The sequence below is a fragment of the Berkeleyomyces rouxiae genome (genome assembly GCF_048999995.1).
Source record: "Berkeleyomyces rouxiae strain 22BRR77 chromosome Unknown BrBRR77_ptg000003l, whole genome shotgun sequence".
Taxonomy (NCBI): domain Eukaryota; kingdom Fungi; phylum Ascomycota; class Sordariomycetes; order Microascales; family Ceratocystidaceae; genus Berkeleyomyces; species Berkeleyomyces rouxiae.
The window spans coordinates 2,535,924-2,559,146 of record NW_027396493.1 but is presented as its reverse complement, the minus strand read 5'-3'; the positions used below and the strand labels follow the sequence as shown (position 1 = coordinate 2,559,146).

Here is a 23,223-nt window from a genome sequence, read left to right as displayed (position 1 = left end):
ATCTTTAGTGATCGGAGAAGTTAACTATTCGTCGTCGGTGTCAAACGTCACGATGCCGTTAGGGTAGCTGTCGGTGACAACACCGATGCCAGGCACCCAGCCATCGCCACCAGCCTGCATGATGTTGGGAAAATGGTCGACCAGGAGCTTGACGCCAGAGTTGAAACTCTGGCCGTCAAATACGCAATGTTTGCTATCAGGCTTATTATTGGAGGTCTGTAGCTTCGCAAGAACATCAGGCTGCACATTGTAGGCCCCAGCTTCAGTAAAGTAAATATGGATAGTCTCTGTGAGGCATTCCCGCAGTTTACTAGGACTGGGCAGCTCTTTCTGAGTGGACTGGAAGTGCAGGCGGGTGTTTCCAATGAAATTTTCCGGTTTGACGAATGGGACCTGAGGAGGCATAGCGCCGCACAGCAGGAGAGCGCCAGTGTTGGGGAAAAGGTGCATGTAGGCTGGGATAAAGAAGCCAGTAAGGAGCTTAGAGCCACCAGAAATACCAGTGAAGTAGACCTTTTCGTTGTCGAACGCCAGAATCTCGGGCAGGTAACTCAAGATAAACTCCTTGATAGCCGCAGCATCGCGCTCACCGGTCGGGCGCTCGTTCGAATTACCACCACCCCAGTTGGCGCCTTCGCCAGGAGCAAGAAGGGCAACTCCAGCAAGATCCTTTCGAACACCCTGGTTGGGGAACTGATAGAAGCTTTCACCACCATCACCATGAAGAAGAACATTAAGACCAAGCTTGCCCTTCGTATGGCGGATGGCGGCAGAGCCCTGGATATTAGTGCCAATAGTGAAGCACTCAGCAGGAGCGCTCACTTTGAATCCGATGTCCAGGCCACTATGGTGATATGTCAGTACGCATTTTACACAAGTCTTATCGACCATACAAGATCATTGAGAGCTTACTTGATCTTGGCTACGCCTTGCAAGATCGTAGATCCATCAGAGGCAATTTCGACAGAGGGAGTGCTCCGAGAAAACAACCAAGAACTCTTGCTCTCTTCCAGACTCCGACGAGACGAGATCGAAGAACGGGAAGCGGCATTGACACCGATCTCGGTAGCACTGAAAGAGAGAGCAACTGCCAGTGCCCTCAAGGCAGAGGACGGGGAGAAGATCATGGTGAGCTTTAGGAATTATAACCGGCTGGAATCAGGAGCAAAGAAGCAGAATAGGTGATAGGTAGGTGGGAAGTGATTATGGGGAAGAGCTGAAGGACGAAAGAGAAGTTGATATCATATAACATCATACCCATACCATTCTAAACGCATATTCATAGCCAGGCAATTGAAAACCGGCGGGAAGTGGAAAAGAACAACTTGATTGAAAATGCTTCAATTACCATGATACAGGTCATGCTATGGGCCTACGCCCATGCTTGTAATTCGACCCGGTGCAGAAGAGGGCCTATGCATAAAAGCAACTCTTCATATCAGCAAAAAGACAAAGCGTAGGCCATGAACTGGATTTCAAATCTACCTCACATGTCCTAAGACACCTGCGCTTGTGCTTGTGCTTGTGCTTGTGGAAGTCTCTACTTTTGTGGACATGAAGACAGGCATTCGTCCCGACACGGACCGGCCCCGGGCCTTGTAAAGAATACCGTTCTCACGAAATCTTAAATACCCCGCCCTACAAACTCCGATGACAAGTGTTATCGAGCTCGCATAAAAGGTTTGGACCGACTCCGTGACATACTATCTAGCTTTCAGCCGTTAAGCAACCCCACTTCTTACTACTCACGACAGCGTCGAGATCCATTAAAGGTCTGACAGCTAAACGTGAAGGCGTCCTGTACATACTCATTAGCTATATCTGGTCGTCTTGGGACATTTATTTAAATTGACCGAGCTTCCTGGCATGTGGCTTGGCGTTAATACACTCGAATAGTAGTTATAGTTGCCGCATTGTTTGTCATCAACTCGGTGCCAGTGAACTCCAAGATTGCTGGGAAATGCGAACCGAGGACTCCGTTGCTCTCTTATCTCCGGTCCTAGTGAGCAATGCCCGATTGTTGTATTTTTCAAGCAGAATGGCCGGGACTTGGCTTGGCTGCATTCGGCGTCTACACGAATCACCAAAGTCAAATGACTCTGGGCTGGTTACCGGACAGATATTTCACGTCCTCCGCAAGGCCGACGACCTCACATTTCATCCGTTGTAAAGACCTCCCTGGAAGAAAAAAAAAGTAGCGCAAGTTGTGGTCTCGGGATTCCACACCATCTTTGTCAAAACCATGTCTAGGTCGTAAATGTAAGAGAGCTTCGATATATTCGAGATCACTCTCTTCTATTCACTCACATAGTCTTCCCAGCTATTTTACTCTCCCCACACTTCACTTTAGTTCTGTCTTGGGTTGCAGGTGGCATTTCTCTTTTGTTTTCTAATCTCCGTGACGGAGATATCATCCATCCTCACTTAGTGATCTACTTTGTTGTCGATTTCAACGCCAGCTGCTAAAGAATACTGACCAAATAGACAAATCGCTCAATGATTATCTCATCTCCACCCTAGTTTAGATCATGCGAAACTGACCATATCTACTTCGTGTTTGTATTATACTAACAATTGCCCCCATAGCCCTTGAAGAACTATCCACGTTCATTACAACTTTCCCTTCAGCGGAGCTGCTTTGTTATCATCTTTGGGTACATCTGGGTTAATGGGATCTGGCCCATTCTGATTCAGCCGTACAACCCCCTCTTGTACACAAGTCGCCAACAAAGTCCCATTGCGTGAGTATATGTGTGATATAACCATACCTCGACCATCTCCTGAAAAGGGGCTTATGACATCCGACAACATCCAGTCATCGGCTTTCACGGCCTCTGGGTTATGGAAGTAAATGCTGTGGTCCAGACTGACCAACATTCCCATGCGCGGCCGTTCCTGTAGCTCCGACAGTTCTAATCCGTTAAATTTCCCATCAGTGCCGACATCCTCATGCAAAGCGCGCCGAAAATGCTCTGGGGCAGGCGCTTCAGGGGGGGAGTGGAATCGCCATACGCCATGTATTCGTGGTACTGATGCTACAAAGGCCGAGTCGCTCATGTATGCTAGAGCAGCAATGTGTTCTGCTGAGCCGGCTGGCGTGCTGATTGTTCCGCGTGCCTTCATCCAGTGCTGGCACTTGCGTCGGTAGACCTCGGGGGCATCTAGTGTGCCAGTAATGCGAATGGCCCGTACGATAAATGGAAGCGTGGGGTCATCTGCCTCGGCATTCTCTTGTCCATCCTCATCGTTGACAGGCACCGGCGGCGCATCGCCTGTTGTTTGCGGTGCTGGGATAGCATGTTGGAGAGACTTGGCTCCGCCAGAGTTGCGGCGCACGAATGAAACTGTAATGGTGAAGATACAGGCACCGCGTTGACGAGCCTGCACAGTGCGTGTGGCAAATGAACGCCCATCACGTACACGCTCAACATGATACACCAAAGGGATAATTGACGATCCTGCCAGGAGAAAGTAGCAGTGGCAACTGTGGATCACAAAATCAGGCTTGACTGTTAATTGGCCAGCCATGATGCTTTGGGCAATCACACCACCACCAAAGATGCCGCGCGCTTTGGGCGGATGCCATGGTGGGCGAGTGTTCGTGAAGATATCCTAATGAGCAATGCATATTAGAGTGCGCTCATATCTTGGGACTTTGGAGAGCCAGCGACATACCGGTTCGATCTGCTTCAACTCAGTAACTTCGAGCGTGTTCTCAATAGGCGACTTCAAGGCATCTTCAGCGGGGGGCCTCAACAAAGTTGCCTTTCGTATCTCGTTGTCTTCTTCTGCAGAAATTGGGGACGGGCGAGGCTGGATGACGAAGTTTGTTCCTGTCTTGGAAAATGTGCCGTTGGGTGCCATTGCGGCAACCGACAGCTATGCAAAGAATATGGATCCTTGTATAGTCTCTTATGACCTCAGAAGGCCGCCTTGTTGCGCGCTTCGAGGAACAATGAATCAATCTCAAGAGAACAAGAGAACCGGCGCCGACAAGCGATCGCAATATCAACCGCCACGAGTTGGTCGTTTAGAAAAAGTCGTGATTGGCTTGACAGGAAATATAAAGAAAGAGACTAACAATAGCTTCGAAAACGGGCTTGGTAATGTTTTTGTCCTCACAGGCCGAAATCAAGACGATTGGTTTAAGATGAACTGCATAGCCGAGCCTCGGTTTCTTGTCTAAAAAAATAGACGCCACATACCGGCTTTGTAGATTCACGCGTGCATGGGTACATAACCCTGGGTTTCAACCCTAGTTTTCCGTATTACATCATAAGCCAATCACCATATCTCTATACAATTATGAACGAAATTGTTGTTCCTAAAATCAATATCATGACTTCTTCGCAAGTGATTGGGTGACTAGGTTCCCTCGCTGGCACATGTCATGTCATGGTGCGCGACTGCTCTCTCCATTGTGTCGTGAGAGTCCGTGTTGTTGAGTCTTCTTCTGGGTCCTGTACACAGGGTGTCGATGCCCTATCTGTCCGCCCTGTCTGAACAGAAGACAAGGTTTGACAGAACCCCAGCTACATTAACTCGTGTACATTAGAGTTGAGACAGCTTTTGTGGTGATGAGTGTATCCAAGGAACTCTACCCCCACGGGTGTCTCTGCTGATGTACAGGCCAAGAGATCGGGGAAATACATGTTACACAACGACGCCATAGCCACCACGCCACATGGGGCTGATGTCCCTTCATGATTAGATTCACGGGCACCCGTGCAAAACTTGTCTCCCAATCAGCTTCCCCGCGATAATGCGCTTAGGCCCATCTTAGTCTTCGATTACTCATCTACTCTTGAACAAGGTTCCTATAATCATGACAAAGTCAACAGTCAGCATCACAACTACATCTAAGGCGTAGATGGTTAAATACACCTTCAAATCTTTATCTTCTCAAATATTCCATATGTTTCTCGTACGAATCTTCATCCGAGTATAAATGTATCGCTTCTCTCCCTGGCCTGCTATCTTGGCTATTTTTCTATCCATCATCATCTCAACCACTGATTTCAGCCATAATCTGTCATCCAAAATCATTGAAACGTTTGCACTTTATAGGGATTTACCCGCTGCTTCTACGACTACCGCTCTCACAACCTCTAGTTGGAGCTCTTCTCTTGTATCAGCTACTACGGCTGCTTTTACTCAACCTACTTCGGACATGACATCGATTCCTAAAACTACCAACACCATGCTCAAGTCTCTCCGCCATGCCAAGATCACCCCTCACCGGTCGCCGGCTCGGGGACATAGTGATCATGGCTGGCTGAACACCTACCACACCTTTAGCTTTGCCGACTGGTACAACCCCAAGTTTACCCACTTCGGCTCTTTGCGCGTGCTCAATGAGGACCGTGTCAAGGCCAACTCGGGCTTTCCCACTCACCCTCATCGCGACTTTGAAATCTTCAGCTACATTCTCACAGGCGAATTGACGCACCGTGACTCCATGCTCAGTAAAGGCAACGAAGGAGGTGAAAGTGAAAAGTTCAAGCGCATGAAGCGTGGCGATGTCCAGTTCACTACCGGTGGCACTGGTATTGCTCACTCCGAATTCAATGAGCATTCATCCGATACTGTCCACTTTCTCCAGATATGGGCTATTCCCTGGAAGAAAGGCCTACCTCCTGCTTACCACACTCAGAGCTTTTCTGAAGAGGCCAAACGCCAGGCCTTTGTTCCCATACTTAGCCCGCTCAAGGTTGGCGAAGAAGCCACTCCTGCTGAGGAAAAGGAAGCTATTCCCGCTATTCCTGGCACAATACCTATTCATGCGGACTTTGTGATGGGTGCCGGCATCATTGAGCCGGGAAAGACTTTTAATTGGAGAATCGGCGCCAATGTGGCTGAGGGGACCAAGAGGAAAGTCTATGTCCATGTTACTATGACCAAGGGTGGGAAGAGTAAGATCCGCCTAGATGGAAGAGAGGATGACGACGCTGTTCTCGGCGAAGGCGACGGGGTGTTTATTGACAACGTTGCGAAGGGTGATATTCTCAAGGTCGAGAGTATTGGAACAGCAGAAGCCGAAATTGTTGTGCTTGATACCGCATAGAAATAGGAGATGTGCGTTAGCTATAGTTATGAAGCCTTTATATATATACGGTCTACAGTCTGGTACTAGTTAGATACAATCAATTCTCTTACATATGTGATCACATATCTGAATGGCCTAAGAAACACATGTACACATGTTCCATGACATAGGCTAGACTGTTATTTCTGGAGGAACTGGCACGAGCTTTGGTGTTAGGAGCTCTCTAGGGTCTGTGTAAAGTGTAGTCTCAGCCATTGTTAGAGCTCCAGACGAAGGAACTGCACCAAGCAAGACGTCCTATCTTATTTTCACATGTGACCGATATTGTCTGGAATTCGGCAGCTGGAATGCGCTATAACAACCTGACAGATGACTGCTGTATGCCGCATATATATTTCATGCAGAGGTTTTGTCCAAGTAGTGATAATCAGATGCCAGATTACGTATATCGATCATTGGCATGTCTGGTGTACTTCCTGTTTTTTTCACGGCCATCTTGACTATAAAGTTCCTATGGCCTGAAGATCGCTTTTCGGTAAAGCAAACAAGTACAGAACTTGTCCTGTACACATTTGTTCGTGATTCGGCGGCTCTCCATCCAGGTCGAGTTGTACCGTGTAACTTGGAGTATAAATATTCCTCCGGCTAAAGCTCCCACGACTGGTATGGTTTGCTTGGTATGTGCCGCCCAGAGAGGAGTGTAACGGATAGTCGCACTAGATGGCAGATGGGCAGTCCGTGGTAACATATGCTGCATTCCAATGGTTCTACAAGGACCTTTTGTGAAGATTCAACTCTGAATTCATGACTTCTTCGTCCACGCTGGTTTCCTTGATGCTTGTAATACTTAACCCTAGACACGTGCGTCCACGTGACCAACTCGATGGTGCAATGGATGGGATTGGCCAGATTGCTCAACTGACAAGCCTGGGTGGCGATCACAGCGATAATAAGCACAGCAATCAATTTGATCCCAGCGCCGCTCTCTTTGTTCAATAGCTTCTGTTCTGCTTCTTTTCCTTGCATTTTCCTTCCTCAATTCTACGTCACTCTTTGATTCTTTTTCCTTCTATCTCACGATCTCTCGCTGCTGCGACTGTGACTCAAGCCAAACGAACTACCGATACTGCAGCCTCAACATACGATCCGAGCCAAGGCCTAGTTGCTTGGATATCAACTCCTCTGCCAGCAACAGGCATCTCCCTTCAACTCACGACTTCGTGAAGCCAGATCAGCTTTGGCTTGCGTAGAGGAGGCCGCTGATTTGCTTCTCTCTCTCGCTTTCTGGTCAATTACAAGCAGGACGCGACTGATCAGTTAATCGACATCACGTTAACGGGCGGCTTTCCCGGTTTTGTCTCTGCACTGCCACAATGTCAGACACAGGTGAAGGGTACGTTTTTGGACCAGCACAGTTGCAGATACACAAGTGAAGCCTCTTCACTCATTAGCCTCCCCCTCCCCATCGTCAGAATTCAAGCTCTCTAGGGCCAGCAAGTTGTGCTCGCCAGCAGCCATTGCTTGATAAATTGGGCTTCCTCTACCCACCTGGCGCCAGGCCCGAGTCAATATACAAGTATATATACGAGCTGGGCTGGACATCATATCACAACAGCACTATTTTGCCTGTGCGTCACCAGTCGAGTCCACCCACCACCCACCACCCACCACCCACTGTTCACTCTCCAGAGACCTGTCTGTCACTTTCCGAGTCTTGCCCACATATTGCCTGCATTGCCCAAAAGCTGGACATAGCTACGCTTAGTTGCTTGCTAGCCCTGTTTTCTGGCGTGTTTTCAGCAACGGTGGTGGTGCCAATCCAAATTCATCCTCCAAATTGGCTGATTCTGAGCTTTTTTGCGGTGCTACTTACTGCTAGGCTCTGATAGGCCCACCCATCTCTAACTCTCTAATTCCATTCCGTACCCTTTTCACGCTGCTGGCTTATTCATTTGCACGCCTCCCTGCTTTTTCTGTCTTCTTGGCTTTATCCCGCTCTTTATTGTGCCGCCCCCGCCATCTCCAATCGCCTCGACGAATTGCTATCCTCCAACTGTATTCGTCACATGGAAATTCTCTCTTGACTGTTGCTGACTCTTTTATCTTTTTTATCTCTACAGTCTTGCCCATAAACGCTCCCGCTCTTCGGCGGCAAAGGTTTTGCTACGTCGGAAAACTGCCGAGTTCAGAGACAGGGACGACGTCTCTGTCACGACCGAAGAAGACTCCGGTCTCCAGCTCGACACCCGGCCGAATACCCTCAGCGTTGCGCCTTTGCCCTCAAAAGCCACCCCCTCATCGCCCCAAATGCAGTCCAGAGGTCACAGCTCCAAGCTGTCGACCACCTCCATGACGGCCAGTCGGGTGCCCTCTCATCCCTCAATCTCGAACTCGACCAGCCCGCCATCCGTAGCAGTTTCTGTGCCTGCGAGCCATCCCACCCGCAATGGAAGTGTGAGCTACTCGGACAAGGGTATTGTTTCTTTGGAACAATCCCTGCGGAAGTTCCGTATTGTCGAAGCTCTTCGCAACGGCGATACTGCCTCCATCTCCAAGGCCATTCGTGAAACATGGGAGTCTGCCTCTCGCAGAAGTACATCGTCAGCTTCAGCGGCGCCTGTTACCGGACCTCTCGAAGATACCACCATATTGCACCTAGCTATTCAGTGCGCCGAAATCCAGGTCATCGAGTACATTCTTTCCGATGGCGCGGGCCTTGTCGACATTAACGCCAGAGATAAAGATGGCAATACCCCGCTCCACGTTGCATCGCAGCAAGGCCGCACCCAGGCTGTTCAGCTACTTCTCGACCAACCCGGCATCAATGACTCTATTGCCAACTATCAAGGACGTCTTCCCATTGATGTTTCGAGAGGCCCCGATGTTTTCCAACAACTCCACCTCTCCAAGACACTTTTTGCAGAAACAAAGATTAAACAAGTGCAGGATCTCATTGCCGACCAAAACTACGGAATTTTGCGCGACGTTTTGGAAGAGCCCCGTCTCAAGGCTGTACTAGACGTCAACAGCACTGACTTTGTATCAGAGCCCATTACTGCCCAGTCAGGCGGTACGCTACTACATGAAGCTGCACGCAAGCGAGACTCGCAGCTCATCCAGCTCCTCCTTTTACATGGTGCTGATCCCTTTAAACGCGACAGAAAAGGAAAACTTCCACAAGACGTTACCAAGGATGATACTACCCGCGCAATGTTGAAAAGATCACCCGCTGCTCAGGCTGCTCAGCGGGGTATTCAAGAAAAGGCCGTTCTTGGCGCTGCATCCCAAGGTGGCTCTTCTGGTCCAACTAGTGATCCTCTTGCTGGGCGTGAAGCCCGTGAGATGCGTGGCTATCTGAAGAAATGGACCAATTATCGCAAGGGATATCAGCTGCGTTGGTTTGTGCTTGAGGATGGCGTTCTAAGCTATTCAAAACACCAGGATGATGCCGGTGCAGCTTGTCGTGGTGCTATCAACATGCGCATTGCCAGACTCCATATGAGCCCGGATGAAAAGACCAAGTTCGAAATCATTGGAAAGTCTTCGGTCAAGTACACCCTGAAAGCTAATCACGAAGTGGAAGCCAAGCGCTGGTTCTGGGCTCTCAACAATTCGATCCAATGGTCCAAGGATCAGGCAAAGGAAGAAGAACGTCAAAGAGTCCGCCGCGACGAGTTTTTGCGTCATGCTAAGGAGCAAGAAAAGCCATCTCAGCTTGCACCAAGCGAGGTTGCGAGTGAGAGCGTCAGCGTATCTGAGTTCGGAGGAAGCTCTTCAAAGATGGCCCAAATTACCCGCACAGTCTCAACTAACCGGCTCAACAAGCGTCCCGATAACACCGGGACAAGCAACGGCAGCGGTGATGAAGAGGAGCGTTACGATCACGAAACACGAGCGCCGGTGCATGCTACTGAATCAGTGTATCATGATGATGAAGAGGACGAGGAGGATGATTATGTCGATGACTCAAGCACCCGCAACATGCCACCCAGCAAAGACGCATTCTTGATTATAGTGCAATCAGCTCGCCTCCAGCTAGATACTATGTCACAGGTCAACTCAGCTCTCATGTCTCAAGCACCACGCTCGGGAACCACCGCCACACCTGCATCACTTGCGGACCCTGCCGTCAGCCAAGCCCTCGCCACATATGACGGCGCAATTCGTAGTCTGACGGGTCTTATTGGCGATCTTCTAAAAATTGCCAAGGACCGCGAGTCTTACTGGCAGTCTCGGGTTGATCGTGAGGTCGATATGCGGCGCATGTGGGAGGAGAGCATGGCCAAGCTAGCCCGCGAACAAGAGGAGTTGGAAACACAGTACAGCCAAGCTGAAAAGAAGCGCAAGATGACCAAGCGTGCTTTGAGACAAGCTCTTACTGCTGAAGGATCATCTGCTCCTGCTTCCAATACCATTCACGAGCAAGACAGTGAGGATGAACAGGCTCGTGCCAGCGTTGGCTTCCTCAGCTCTAGTCGCAAGGCTCCTATTGATATTTCGCTTTCTGACTTTGAGTCTGAAGACGAAGAGGAGTTTTACGATGCAGTTGATGCAGGAGATATCGAGCTCGCTGAAATGCCGCCAGCGGAAGAAGTCGGAGAATCGAAAGCTATCATGGTTGTGAATGACGATGAACACAACATCTCATCTTCGTTCCGCGGATATGAAAATGGTATTCGTACACGTCTTAAAATGGACGAAGATAATCGGCCAAAGGTTTCTCTCTGGGTAAGTGCATTAATCTGTCTACAGGTGCCGGTATATACGATGTGCTGTACTAACTTGAAATAGGGTATTCTAAAATCCATGATTGGCAAGGACATGACCAAGATGACCCTACCTGTATCTTTTAATGAGCCTACATCTCTTTTGTACCGTTGCGGTGAAGATATGGAATATGCCGAGTTGCTCGACCAGGCAGCTGAGCGCTCTGACTCGATGGAGCGGTTGATTTATGTCGCGGCGTTTGCTGCTTCAGAGTATGCCTCTACAATTGGACGTGTTGCCAAGCCGTTCAACCCTTTGCTAGGCGAGACTTTTGAGTACGTTCGGCCCGATAAAAACTACCGGTTCTTTATTGAACAGGTCAGCCACCACCCTCCCATCGGTGCTGCTTGGGCCGAGTCTCCCCGCTGGACGTACTATGGCGAGTCTTCAGTGCGGTCAAAGTTCTACGGCAAATCTTTTGATATCAACCCTCTTGGTACCTGGTTCCTCAAGCTACGCCCCACTTCAGGTGGCAAGGAGGACTACTATACGTGGAAGAAGGTGACCTCTACTGTCATTGGTATCATCACTGGAAACCCAGCTATTGATAACTACGGAACCATGGAGATTAAGAACTGGACAACGGGCGAAGTCTGCTACTTTGAATTCAAGCCTCGGGGTTGGAAGGCCTCCAGCGCGTACCAGGCAGCTGGAAAGATTCTGGATGCTTCTGGTAAGGTTGTATACAGCATGGGTGGCCGCTGGAACTCTAGAATTTACGCTCGTAAGACGCCTGGATACGAAGCTGCTTTGGATGATCCGGGTGATGGCGCGCAAAACGGCAGCATCAACGATCCAAACAAGCCCTTCCTGATCTGGAAGGCCAACCCACGACCAACGGGCATCCCTTTCAATCTCACGCCATTTGTGCTCACCTTTAACCACATTGATGACCAACTGAAACCCTGGCTGGCACCAACAGACTCGCGCCTGCGTCCTGACCAGCGCGCCATGGAAGAGGGCGAATATGACTTTGCTGCCAACGAAAAAACACGATTGGAAGAGGCACAGCGTGCGCGCCGCCGGCAGCGTGAGCAGAACGGCGAAGAGTTCAGCCCCGCCTGGTTTAGCAAAGCGCGCTGCGAGATCACGGGCGAAGAGTACTGGAAGTTTAACGGCGAGTACTGGAAGCGGAGAGACCGCTCGGGCCCCGAAGGCGACCCCAGTGCATGGGACGGTCTGGAGCCGATTTTCGAGGACTTCAAGGGCCCGCCTCCCCGTGCTCTCACGGACTCGTCCATGTAGGGCAAAAGGGGAGGAGATAAAGAGAAGAGAAGAAAAACACAAAAGGAAAAGGCATCGTTAGGACGTTGGTCGTGGTTGGTCGCTCTCACCTGTTCATGTGGATGGTTGGCATTTCGACAGCCTGGTTGAGGGGTGGTTTTGTTGGTAAAAGAGGGCAAGAACAAAAGAGGCTGTTGGTTTCTTTTGTTGTGTTTGTTCTACAGACCATGTACGTATCTTGGTTTTTTATAATTGAAGCATATTCTGATGTCTTTCAACATGTGTATACGTGGTCAAGAGTTGTAAGAGAGTGTTTTGCATCAGCACGTGGTGAGGTCGCCGTATGAGGCGTAGTGTAGTGACTCGTTTCTCGCAATATTGCCAAGGTTACGTTATTTGCAGTAGTGTTACATGTGCTTAGATATTGAGTATCATGTTTAAATCTTTTTTTTTGGGCCCTGTATATTTTGCGGGGTTATGTGTAGTTGGGGCGTGCGTGAGAGTTATGGGAGCCCAATGATGGTTCATAATGATGAAATATTTCATATGCAACAAGGGGGAGACACAACGAAGACGGGAAGAGGAAATACGCCTGTCTGTAGTATCCTACAAAACATGCTCGTTAAAAACAGCAAGTAGAAGGATGGGGAGAATCCCGCCCCAGTGGACATGGAAATGGTGATGGTGATGATAAATGTTGAGCTGACAAAAAAAAAAAGGGGGGGGGATTTCGCCTTGTCCAAGTAGGACAAAGAAGGCATTGGGGATATCCAACTTCTATGGACCCCTCCAAGATTGCAACATGGGTGAAGGGAGGAGCAGAGTGTGTGTGATATGATGCTTGTTTTTGTTTTCTAACGAGGTCGGCAGTTTTTTTTTGTCTTTTTTTAATAGATAGTGGGGTGGAAGCTTTATTCGTGATGTGGGATGGCGCTTCGCGATGTGGGGGAGGAAGGAGAGTGGTTGCTAATTGAGTGACAGGGAGGAGGGGTGCAGGTAGTTACCTCTTGCATGTGGCACAAATCCTTTTCTGGAAAGTGAACTCTTTTCCATCTTCTTTGAGTGTCTTCTGGTAGTTGGTGATGGACTTGGAGAAAGGGACACGCTACGCTGTATGTACCGCGCCGCAAGTCCACCAAGACACAAATCACACACTTTTTTGTGGACTCCAGTGTCCCGTTGCTTGCTGGCTTCTCGGTGATGGTGACAGAGTCAAGAATGAAGTCACATGGGCTGCACAGAGTGGCACAAGGACGGACACGGAGAATCAAGCAAGTACAAGAATACAAGAAGCTCAAAGTTTTGACTAGGGGGGTGGGGGCGTGACAGTTGAGGCGGGGTTTGTTGTCGGAACCCCGCCCGCGGCACACGGGTTCTTGTTGCTCGGACGAAAATGGATAAACAGCACGCCCCCTAGAGAAATTCCGCAGAGCAAAAAGCGGGCAGGCTCTTTGTTTGTAATACCTGCAAAAGTGATGAGACAAACTCGACATTTGTAATCAGATGGCGGAAGCCAGAGCTGCGATTTGTAAACAACACGAACAACGGGCTTGTTTTTCTCATTGTGACGCAGAATGGTGAAATTGCAGCTGCTGGAGCCAAAGAGAAGAAAAGAAAAAAAAGGGCCATGTAGAAGCTTCACATTGCGGCTTGTCCAAGCATCGCCAGAGCATCACGTCAATATGCACAAGTCGCTATAGCTATACAGGCGTGAGTACATGGCCATATACATGTATACCTACGCATGTACACACATACATACTTGTAGAAGCGGAATTCGGGTCTCTTCTTAGCATCAGAGCTTAACTGGCATGACACAAAATGAAGAAAAAAGGAAGAAAAAAAACCTTGCGGCTCTTTGGTCTTCTAGCTTCTTGGCCCTTGTCTTCTGTCCAAGTGTTTATTCATCAATGCTTCTAGCGGGATTTACTAGCGACCTGTGGGGAGCTAAAAAGGGGGCATGGGTGTTGTTTTTGGTGGTTATGCACAAGGGCATGGGATATGCAGCAAAGAGATGCGAGTGGGGCTCCTTGTTGTGTTTGCTGCCAACATAAGAAGCGGAGCTAAGCCCAGAAAGGTCGGCGAACAACAAGGAGCCAACTACGTATGGCTGACTAACCATCCAAGAAGTATCCAAGTACACAAGCCAGCTTATACGCGTAACGACAATCCACGCAAATCGGGTCCGAGGAACATCACCCACTCTATCGGCCACAACAAGATACTCGGGCTTGTGGATACTTTGACGCATTGATTGATAGCAGCCGGCAAATCAGCGATGGCCGGTGGCGTCTAGCGGACACTTGGCCTTTGTATGAGCTCTGCAAACCCACACCACACAAGATCAATACTCGCGCATACGCCCCGTCCATGTTTCGGCGCAGGCAGCGGCGTAGCGGCGCTTGCCAGCTCGTTTTTCTCATCCCACTGGCGCTCCCCTTTTGCGCACTACATGAGAATTATACCCACAACACGACACGCCGAGGCCCAATTCACTGTGCCAAGACGTAGGACATGAGATATGGGATGCGAGCCTGTCTCGATTTGCTGTAATCTATCCATATGCATAACGAGTTACTGAGGCGCAACAGCCTCTTCCATTGCAAACTTCTTTCCCGTGGAACAAAGCGATCTATCTCATCCTCCCTGATGTGGTTTGATACCCTCCCCTCAGGAGAGACAGCTTGGGCTTCTAGGCCACAACCGTCAGGTGATATCCTGACATCTCAAACAAACTGGCATGGCCTAGCCCCTCGCCGCCACTGCGCCAGCGCTAATCCCTTGTTTGCTGCTGCGTCAGGGGACCAGACATCGAATACATACATACATATACAGCGTGTGAATGTATCCATGTCATATGCACTTATGTAAAAGCATGCTGGAAGTCAAGGACCAAAGCCGAGCCTCGTGGAAACCGTCGTCTTGTCTCAAAAAAGGGCTGAAGTGACCCAGAACCCAAAGTCCTCCCACTTCGCGCTTCGGAGCCCGCTCTGGCAGAAATTCCGCTAGAGACCGCTCACGAAGTAGCACTACTAGCGCCTAGGCTGCATGCTTGTAGTACACACCACATCATATTTGCATAGTACTTGTGTCCAAGTACGGTCCTGTATATCCAGAACTCGGGGGAGGGGAGGGGTGTGTGCAGGTAAATGCAGGAGACATGTATTCTCGCTCAATCAATACCGAGCCGTCAAAGAGACTCGATCGTGTACATACATACGCACATCTAGGTCAAGGTCCTTGTACCAGTGCCCAACACCACTTGGAAATTTGATGTCTGCCTGTTCTATTTTCATGATTCTTCAGGGGACCAATCCGCGGCGTTGGGGTGTGAAGAGCTGAATGAGATGAGCTTGGCGAACTAGCTCAAAGCCATCATATCGTGTGTGTGCCTGTTCCTCGAGTTAGACAGAAAGCAAATATATCTAGTCATCAGCTCCAATGCTCAATTCTTCTCCTGCTTTTTGCGTGGATGCTGGGACCGCTTGTTTCAGAGAGCTTTAAATCTGCCCTATTGAAAGCAAGTCTGCGCCAAAATGCTTGCCGAGAAACATGGCTACCAACACATATGTAACTAGCTACATATATACTACCGTCCAAGGGGCTGTATAGAGCTGCCGCGCCACTCCATCTCCATCTCTGGGAATGGACGTTCGTCCTAGCATGAACACTATGACCTCGGACAACAACAACTCTCCAGAGACGTCTTTGCGAAGATCTCGGGTTCTACATTGTTCGGCAAAGCTTAGTTACTGGTACTTGTGTCTGCGTATCTACATACATAATACATAGCCCCTTTACGGAGGGGCTTTTTGATGCACCTGGCATTTGCCTACTCTCAATATAATTCAGATAGTCAGGTAGTGGGTTCCTTTGGGCTCGCATTGCTCATCAGACCTCGAGCTAGCCCCGACGGACTTTCACTGCGGCCGGCAAGCTACATATCATGTCAGATGAACGCATCGGGGTGAGAACACCAAGATGCCACATCTAGAACAGACACATGACAAGTCTTCAGACTCATAGTCGCTGTAACAGTGGTTGCTCACGGTTCCACGTAGCTAGATACCTGGCCTCGACTGAGATACCAAGACCAAGGGAGACCGCGCCAAAGGGAGAGACAATGAAAGAGAGGGAGCAACAGGCTTTTCCTACAGCCAGATGCCTTCGCATGGCGAGGGACAAAGGAACGGAACGGAACGGAACACATGCCCGCACATAATAACACCCAAGCACTGGTGTCTGCGCATGGGCGTCCTTGTGACGGCAAAGTTTGCGGGGCGTGAAATGTCTCCCAGTGGTATCGGAAGACTTGTGTTTTTGTTTGGGACGCAGCCGAGCTGCACGAATGGGATGAGGTCGAAGATGTCGGCAACTATAAAATCAGTACGAACACGAGTCAGAAGTCCGATGTTGTTATGCATGTAATGAGGCGTCAGCAACACAGAGTAACGGAGTCGGAGCAATTGAGTTAGGGTTATGTTGTTGGTTTAGAGTCAGGGTTTGAAAGCATCCGGCTGGTTGCGCCCACTAACCAAGCCAAAATGTCTTGCTTGATCACAGATTGGCAGACAAGACAGATGTGATGTTCATCATGTGCGCGTGTGGTCCCACGAAACGCGACTACACAATCCGGGGTAATTATTCTTGTTGCCTATTCGTGATGCCTTGTATGCATATATGCTTATATCGAGCTGGATCGGCTAGCTTAAAAGAATCCGCCAACCGCTGTTCAGGGATCCCAGAAAATGCACCATGAACACAAACATGGAAAAGGCAGCTCTAATTGGGACACCCCCTCCCACCCTGGCGTCCTAGGGTGATTTTGAGTTCTGAAGTTGCATACACAAGTGGAGCCTGGAGACTGGAATCGGGAAGCGGGCTTTGGCTAAACCCCGATACGGCAGTGGAAGCTTGGACAGCAGAACAGAGGATGCCTGAGGGAACATGCACATACATTGTACATATGTCGATATGTATGTACATAGTTGTTGTGTGGCTTTCGTTACTCACTACGCGAACACATGTCTGAGCTGAGGAGTAAGTGGGTGGGCAAACAGAACAGCAGGTGCCCAAGGTGCTGGCATATCTCTGAGCTTGCAGATTGTGCTGAGCAAGATGGACGAACACAGCCGCCACAGCAATGGCAAGACTGTGCGGACAGGCGACGCGGCGGCGCGGCGGGGACAGCATGTGGACTTGCCTTTCCACGTGAAACCCAGGGGGGGACAGACAAGAGGCCGCCGTAGAGCACAGTCCCAAGGCGGTGGCTAGTACTTTTCCAACAACATGTGTCATGAGAACAAACTTCACGGCAGCAAGGGCGAGAGTAGATGGATGCTGCTACTGATGCTGCTCCTGCTACTGCTGCTACTGCTGGGGGCTGCTTGCACTTGGAAGGGCGGTGGAAGCAGGGGGAGGAGCGCGCAAAAGTCAGAAACTTCGCTGACAGGGGATAGCGAAAGAGCTCCACGGTCAGGGCCCCGTGCCCTGTGTCCTGTGTGCTGGGCCCTGGCCTTTTCAGGTTTGGCACTTGTACATACATGCATACATTGTACATGCGTTTGTATAGCTGGCATGGGCTATAGCTTATGGGTTTCTCCGTCGGGTTACAAATCAGGAGCGGCGCACTGGCATGCAAGAGAGCGAGGGACTTAGGAGGTCTTCCTCAGATGTCAAAGTAGTCACAGCACAGCATAACTCCGAGCTGCTTATAGCTGTGTAAGTCATTGGGATAACAAGCCCCGAGTCAGACCGGGCCGCGGGAAAAGAAAACAGCGAGTTCCACATGGAAGATGTGCCAACATAAGACAAGCACCTGCATGGGCTTTCATCTTTTGGGGGCCCATCGGAGCTGGCTGGCCGCTTGACTGACCCCAAAGATCGGGCCATTATAAATAGTTAGTCATGTATGTATGTATGTTTATACAAGGCCAAGGAAGTCTTGGTATTTGGTTCTCCGATGCGGCTGTGTGAGAAGGTGAGCGTGAGAAAGCGACAGACTGCATGAGACTTAGCATGAGAGAAGAGAGAGAACTCGAGGAGGACATTAACTAGAGAGAGCGACTTTGATTTGAAAGCAAGGCGAGGCGCACCGCACCCACTTACCCAAAACAGCAGTCTATCACTTGAAGGGGGGCATAATGACAGAGATATCAGACGGCCCGCCTGTACGATTTACGCTTTCTCGCTAACTACCTTTCTGCTACAAGCCTGAGCTTCTCCTTCAAGCTCCGTATAGCCGCCACAACAGCGTCATTTTCTTTTCTTTGAAAGTCCGTCCGGCCGGCGATGTTTCCTCAGGTCCAAGCTGCCAAAAGAAAATGCAAAGAACTCCAAGGATTGTAGTTTATATCTAATCTATCTTTCTCACCCCCCCCCCTCTTCTCTCCGCCATGGCATTGCCCCCCTTTGGATTCGATGTGTCTGTTGTTTGGCACGGAACAACATGAGAACATTCCACTCCCGCCCCCCTTCTCTCTTCCCCTCTTTCAGGGCTCACTTTGTTGGTCTGCTACGGAGAGCTGGCCGATACTCTCGCGTTTTCGGAAATCCACCGTCCCGTTCCTCTTTCCTCGGGTCATGTTTTGCCCCTCGCGACCAGTCCCGTGTCCATCGGATTTCTGGTAGTTCTAGTTAGATGGGGGAGGACAAGACAAAGATGCATCATGATAAGGCTATGGTAGGCTATGACAGGTTAGGGGCAAACCTTGGCCTGGCGTTTATTGTCCATATTCGTCATAGCGTGGTCTAGATGGACTTGACAGTGATTCTAGATCCAAGGCTTACTGGTAGTTGTGAAGGCTAGCATAGTCATCAGCCCTTACTGCCACTTACTCACTGACTGTATTCAACAGTCAAGTGTAGTAAGCTATATGACTGACTATGCAGTCATCTAGTTGTATGCAACTACATAGTCAACGACATGTATGTTAAGTCACTTGGCACACGGAAGCTCGCATCATGAAGCTCTTGGGATGACTAGAAAACATCACATCATGGTTTGTAGAAGGCGGTAAAAGCAACAAGCGAGTACAATATAGCACGACAGAGAACAGGCCCTCGCCGCACTGGCTGTGCAATAAGCATGAAAACAGGCTTGGCTCGGGATAGAATTGGCTGGCCTGAGCTTCCATCTTGCCCTCACGCAGAACCAAACCAAAGGCTCTCCAATTATTGATTGACTGTAACTATATGTGGACTGGAGCGAACCAGAAGTTCTAAACCAAAGATGATCATCACAGCCAAGCCAAGTCCCGATCAGCCAGTCAGTGTCTGTTTGTGACGTGTCTCCACCTGCGAGGCGAGACTGAAGAGTTCGGGATGGAAGCCGAATGCGAGAACGGGTGCAAGATGGCCAGTGCATAATTGATGAGGGGAGGGGGGGTTGTTTTGGCTGAGCCTTCTCCCCTTTTGAGTGCAGGCTTGGGAACAGAACAGGGAGGGAGAGCGAGAGATGGACAACGACCAGGGCAGTAGGCTAGTGTCAACATGCACATGGAATGGGTAACAGGGTTAACTAGTTATACAGACATAAAGCAAAGGATCTTGGAAATGGCAGCCGTAAAGGATATCATATTCATGCACTCCAGCTTCGCAGCCCAAAGACCACCAATAGGTGGCCTCTCGGGCATCGCATAGAGATCAAGGCAGGGGGAAACAGCAGCTCTATACAAGACAGCGAGGTCTTTGGCTTTACTAAAACAAAGCAAATGAAAAAGAAAACAGAGATGGCATGTCATGGACATCTCAAACCGCCCCCAGGCTCAGAACATCCCATGACGCAAAAAAGAAAACGAAAATGGACAAATATGAAACAAAAAACCAATCAGTCGTTGAACCGAGCCTGTAAACCTGCTGTTGTACCAATTTTGCCCCCCAAAATCTAAAGAAACGAAGAACACATAACTAGTGGAAGAAGAGAAAGAAGGGAAGAAGAATAATAAACAAGACGCTGATTGACTGCATGAATCTTTGAAAGGGGACAAGAAAAAAAAAAGACAAGGTCCGTAAAATCGTGGGAAGCGAAGCGAAGAGGTGGCTAAGTGAGAATGAGGTATCAGAAAAGAAGTGATGGGCGGCCAAGGAGAAATACGCCGCCTACAACTGGCTGTCAAAAATTGGGTTGTAGAAGGCCATGTCGTCAATCATGGCGCCGCCAAACTGCAGTGGCTGGCCCATCCATTCGTTGACGCCAAACCCGGCATTGAGCCCGCCAGCAGCCGGGCCCATGGTCGCGGCAAACGACGGAAAGCCGGGGGCGCCGAGCCCAAATGTTCCGCCGGCCGATGCTGCCAGTGCCAGCTGGCTCGGGTTGACCGTCATGGGCAGGTCGCTCTTCATAATCAGCGTGGGTTGCGGCGCGGACATGGACGAGACGGGCGTCAGGGGCACCGTGGTGGCGGGGGCCGGTGTTACTTTGAACAGCGGTGCGCCGATGGCGTGCGGTGAAAGCGTGGGCTGTGTCGCTGTCGGTGGCGACATGTGAGGGCCTTGTGAGGACAGCGTTGAGTCTGATGTCCATGAGCCGGTTCTCTCCATCTTGACGGAAATCTTGAGGTTCTGGTTGGCGTTGGTGTTGGTGTTAGTTTTCGGGCCGGTGCTTAGCGCGGCCATGTTCGTTTCCAGCGGACACTCGGGCGTTACTGGCGTGGTATTGGAAAAGTCGAGTGCCGGCAGATTGTGCAACGAGTTCCGGCGATTGCTGTCGGTGCTTTCCGTGTGGTCGCTAGTCAAGGATGCAGGTGAGTGGCCGTCGGTGGCACTGTGGCAGTCGGTTTCGGCAATGGAGCCATTCCTTAGGCGGATCTCGGCGGCGAGCTCATCACATTCTTTTGTATTCTTGGGGAATGACTTGACGGGGTCTATATCCAGTTGTTCACATATTTGTAGCGTCTGCTGAGATATGGGATTCATGCATGTGACAATGTCGTGGAGGATAGGTCCGCCCTGTTCGTCAACGCGAATATCCCCGTACTCCCAGAGCCCAGCGCCGAGAAGCTTCCTATACATGCGCACAATGACATCGGCCATCATGAGGTGGTTGTCTTCAACCATCTCGCCATAGCTACGGAAGACGTGTTAGTACAGGCGCGCATGTCCACACCAGACAGAACATCAGCATACGGTGATACATACCCAGGTGGGAGCTGTTTGAATTCGATCTTTTTCCGGGCACCCATTTTGCAGATGGCGCCGTCGTGGGCGCAACGGGTACAGCAGGTTGGCACTGAGCCAAAGTCACACTGAGAGTCGACGTATTAGCGGGACTGTTTCCGAGAGCCTTGGTGTTGCCATTGGCATTCCGCAGGGCCAATGGCAGGTGTAGTAGCGCACCTTTGTCTTTTTAGTCTTGCAGCGCTGGCAGGCTGCTTGTGAGCGCTTGGCCCGGACGGCCTTTTCGGGGGCGCCACCATTGGACACGGCGGCGCCGACCTTGCGGCTGAGGTCCTTGTCCGAGTCTTCCTTCTTCGGCCGGCCACGCTTCTTGGTGACGCCGGCGGGGTTGGTGAGCACAGCGCGGGGCGAGGTGGCGCTTATCTGGTGTTCAGACATTGTGAGGTAGGTTGGCGGGGAGAGGGAGGGGGGTTGTTTGGGCGAGTACGTCTGTGGAGAGCCGATGTTGTATATAAATTGGCCAGTCAGGTTGGGGTTGGTGGATATGCTATGTCTCTTGAATACGGACAGGTCACTCTCTAGTTAAGATGTGTTTGATGACCTCCAGTAAAACACAGTGAAGACGATGTCAGGCCGTGGCATGGAACGTAGCAGCGTAGGCAAGGTTGGCGTAGAGTTGGCGGCGGGTGGTGGGGCCGGTGTTAGTGATGTGGCGATGTGGTGAGTATTTGTGAACGCCCGGTATGTGGATTGGTGAAAGCGAAGCAACGACGGTGATGGTGATGGTGATGGTGAGAATAGCAGTCAGTGATGATGGGAATGATGCCGATGACAACTCCAGTACAGCAAAGAGGCGTAGAAATAAGACACTGCAGACAAGTATCAAGCTTGGGCGGTAGCAGGAAAAAGTACAGAAAAAAAGCAGGAAGATCGGGGAGACCAAGCAGCCAAGAGTGGGAAGGGGGACGAACAGTAGATATAATGCAAGTATCACACATAATCTATTAGTCTATACACCGTAACGAACCCGAGTTAGCGAGCCACCAGCTCTTGGAGCATTCAGAAAGGCACCGATCGAGCCACAGAAGTGTGTTAGTGTGTTGTTGGGCGGCTTGAGCAATGCTTGTGAGCAGTGATCAATGCTAAATTCCAGCTTTAACAGCGACCTGTGGCCGGCTCCAGGGCTGCTGGAGGATGCCTAAACTTCAGGGTTGTCCCACTGTGTGCTCCGCTAAAAAAGTTTTTTTTCAGTGGACCTTGGGCGCCCCTCCCCCCCCAGGGGCAGCAATAACAACAGAGGGGAGGGGCGGCTGGGCCAACTGTCCACCCCTCCACTAAATTGCGGTAAATATGAACCAAGACTTTTGGGGGTGGCTATATCTAGAAAACGGCAGGAGACGGGGTTGCAGCACTCCGTCGGACGCGGGCGTGTCTCTAGCACCGCACCCAGATCCTAGCCTATGCATCTAACAGCTTTAATCTCGGGCTCTAACGTCCTTGCCTGGTTTGTAAACCTCGCTATCAGGATTTCTTTGCTGTGGTGTCTGCTCTTACAAACCTGACAAACCTCCCCCTTGGCTACTACTGGCCAAAGCCTGCCCGCCTGCTTCTTCCTGTTCCTGAAATTCTTTGTAAGCCTCCGCTGGCTCTGTGCAAGTCGGCCGCAGCTTATGTCCGACTGCGAATAGCCAAGCCCTGGTGTTTTTTATCGAATTTACATCACGTTTGTTTACTCGGGATCTCTATTCCTCTGGTACTTCATGTCGCCGGCTCGCCCCCATGATGCTTCCTTTTTGCTTCTTTTATTTCTGTCTGGATTCTTCTTGGTCCTTTATGCTTCCTTTGTGCTGGTGGCAGGATTTTCTTTCTACACTCCGCCGAGACCCAATACACTCTGAGGATACCGAACTCCGATCGTGACATGTCATTTGGGTACTACCGACTACACACTTGGACATACATATGCTGTACATGATACTTGTTCAAATGCATGATACGGCCTAAGATTGGGCTCGGACCATAGAGCATATTCTGTGCTGTGTTTCTGCTACTCGTCTGGCTGTCTTGAC

At 50.2% G+C, this 23,223-nt stretch overlaps 5 protein-coding genes across 5 annotated transcripts; 2 read left to right on the top strand and 3 right to left on the bottom strand.

The window, feature by feature from the left end:
* Positions 1–24: 24 nt before the first annotated feature.
* On the bottom strand, positions 25–1,127 carry BROUX77_003884 (uncharacterized protein; the record flags this gene model as incomplete). Its single annotated transcript, XM_073748584.1, has 2 exons — positions 25–844; positions 913–1,127. 2 exons carry the CDS (start codon positions 1,125–1,127, stop codon positions 25–27), a joined length of 1,035 nt encoding a protein of 344 aa, XP_073606309.1.
* A 1,483-nt stretch (positions 1,128–2,610) lies between these two features.
* Positions 2,611–3,864, bottom strand: BROUX77_003883 (uncharacterized protein; the record flags this gene model as incomplete). The annotated part of the gene is made up of 2 exons (XM_073748583.1): positions 2,611–3,612; positions 3,676–3,864. 2 exons carry the CDS (start codon positions 3,862–3,864, stop codon positions 2,611–2,613), a joined length of 1,191 nt encoding a protein of 396 aa, XP_073606308.1.
* Positions 3,865–4,948: 1,084 nt separating this feature from the next.
* Positions 4,949–6,064, top strand: BROUX77_003882 (uncharacterized protein; the record flags this gene model as incomplete). Its single annotated transcript, XM_073748582.1, has 1 exon — positions 4,949–6,064. One exon carries the CDS (start codon positions 4,949–4,951, stop codon positions 6,062–6,064), a length of 1,116 nt encoding a protein of 371 aa, XP_073606307.1.
* A 1,355-nt stretch (positions 6,065–7,419) lies between these two features.
* On the top strand, positions 7,420–12,058 carry BROUX77_003881 (uncharacterized protein; the record flags this gene model as incomplete). The annotated part of the gene is made up of 3 exons (XM_073748581.1): positions 7,420–7,439; positions 8,167–10,774; positions 10,838–12,058. The coding sequence occupies 3 exons, from the start codon at positions 7,420–7,422 to the stop codon at positions 12,056–12,058; spliced, it is 3,849 nt and encodes a 1,282-aa protein (XP_073606306.1).
* An 8,079-nt stretch (positions 12,059–20,137) lies between these two features.
* Positions 20,138–21,592, bottom strand: BROUX77_003880 (uncharacterized protein; the record flags this gene model as incomplete). The annotated part of the gene is made up of 3 exons (XM_073748580.1): positions 20,138–21,104; positions 21,176–21,282; positions 21,374–21,592. 3 exons carry the CDS (start codon positions 21,590–21,592, stop codon positions 20,138–20,140), a joined length of 1,293 nt encoding a protein of 430 aa, XP_073606305.1.
* Between the last annotated feature and the right edge of the window lie 1,631 nt (positions 21,593–23,223).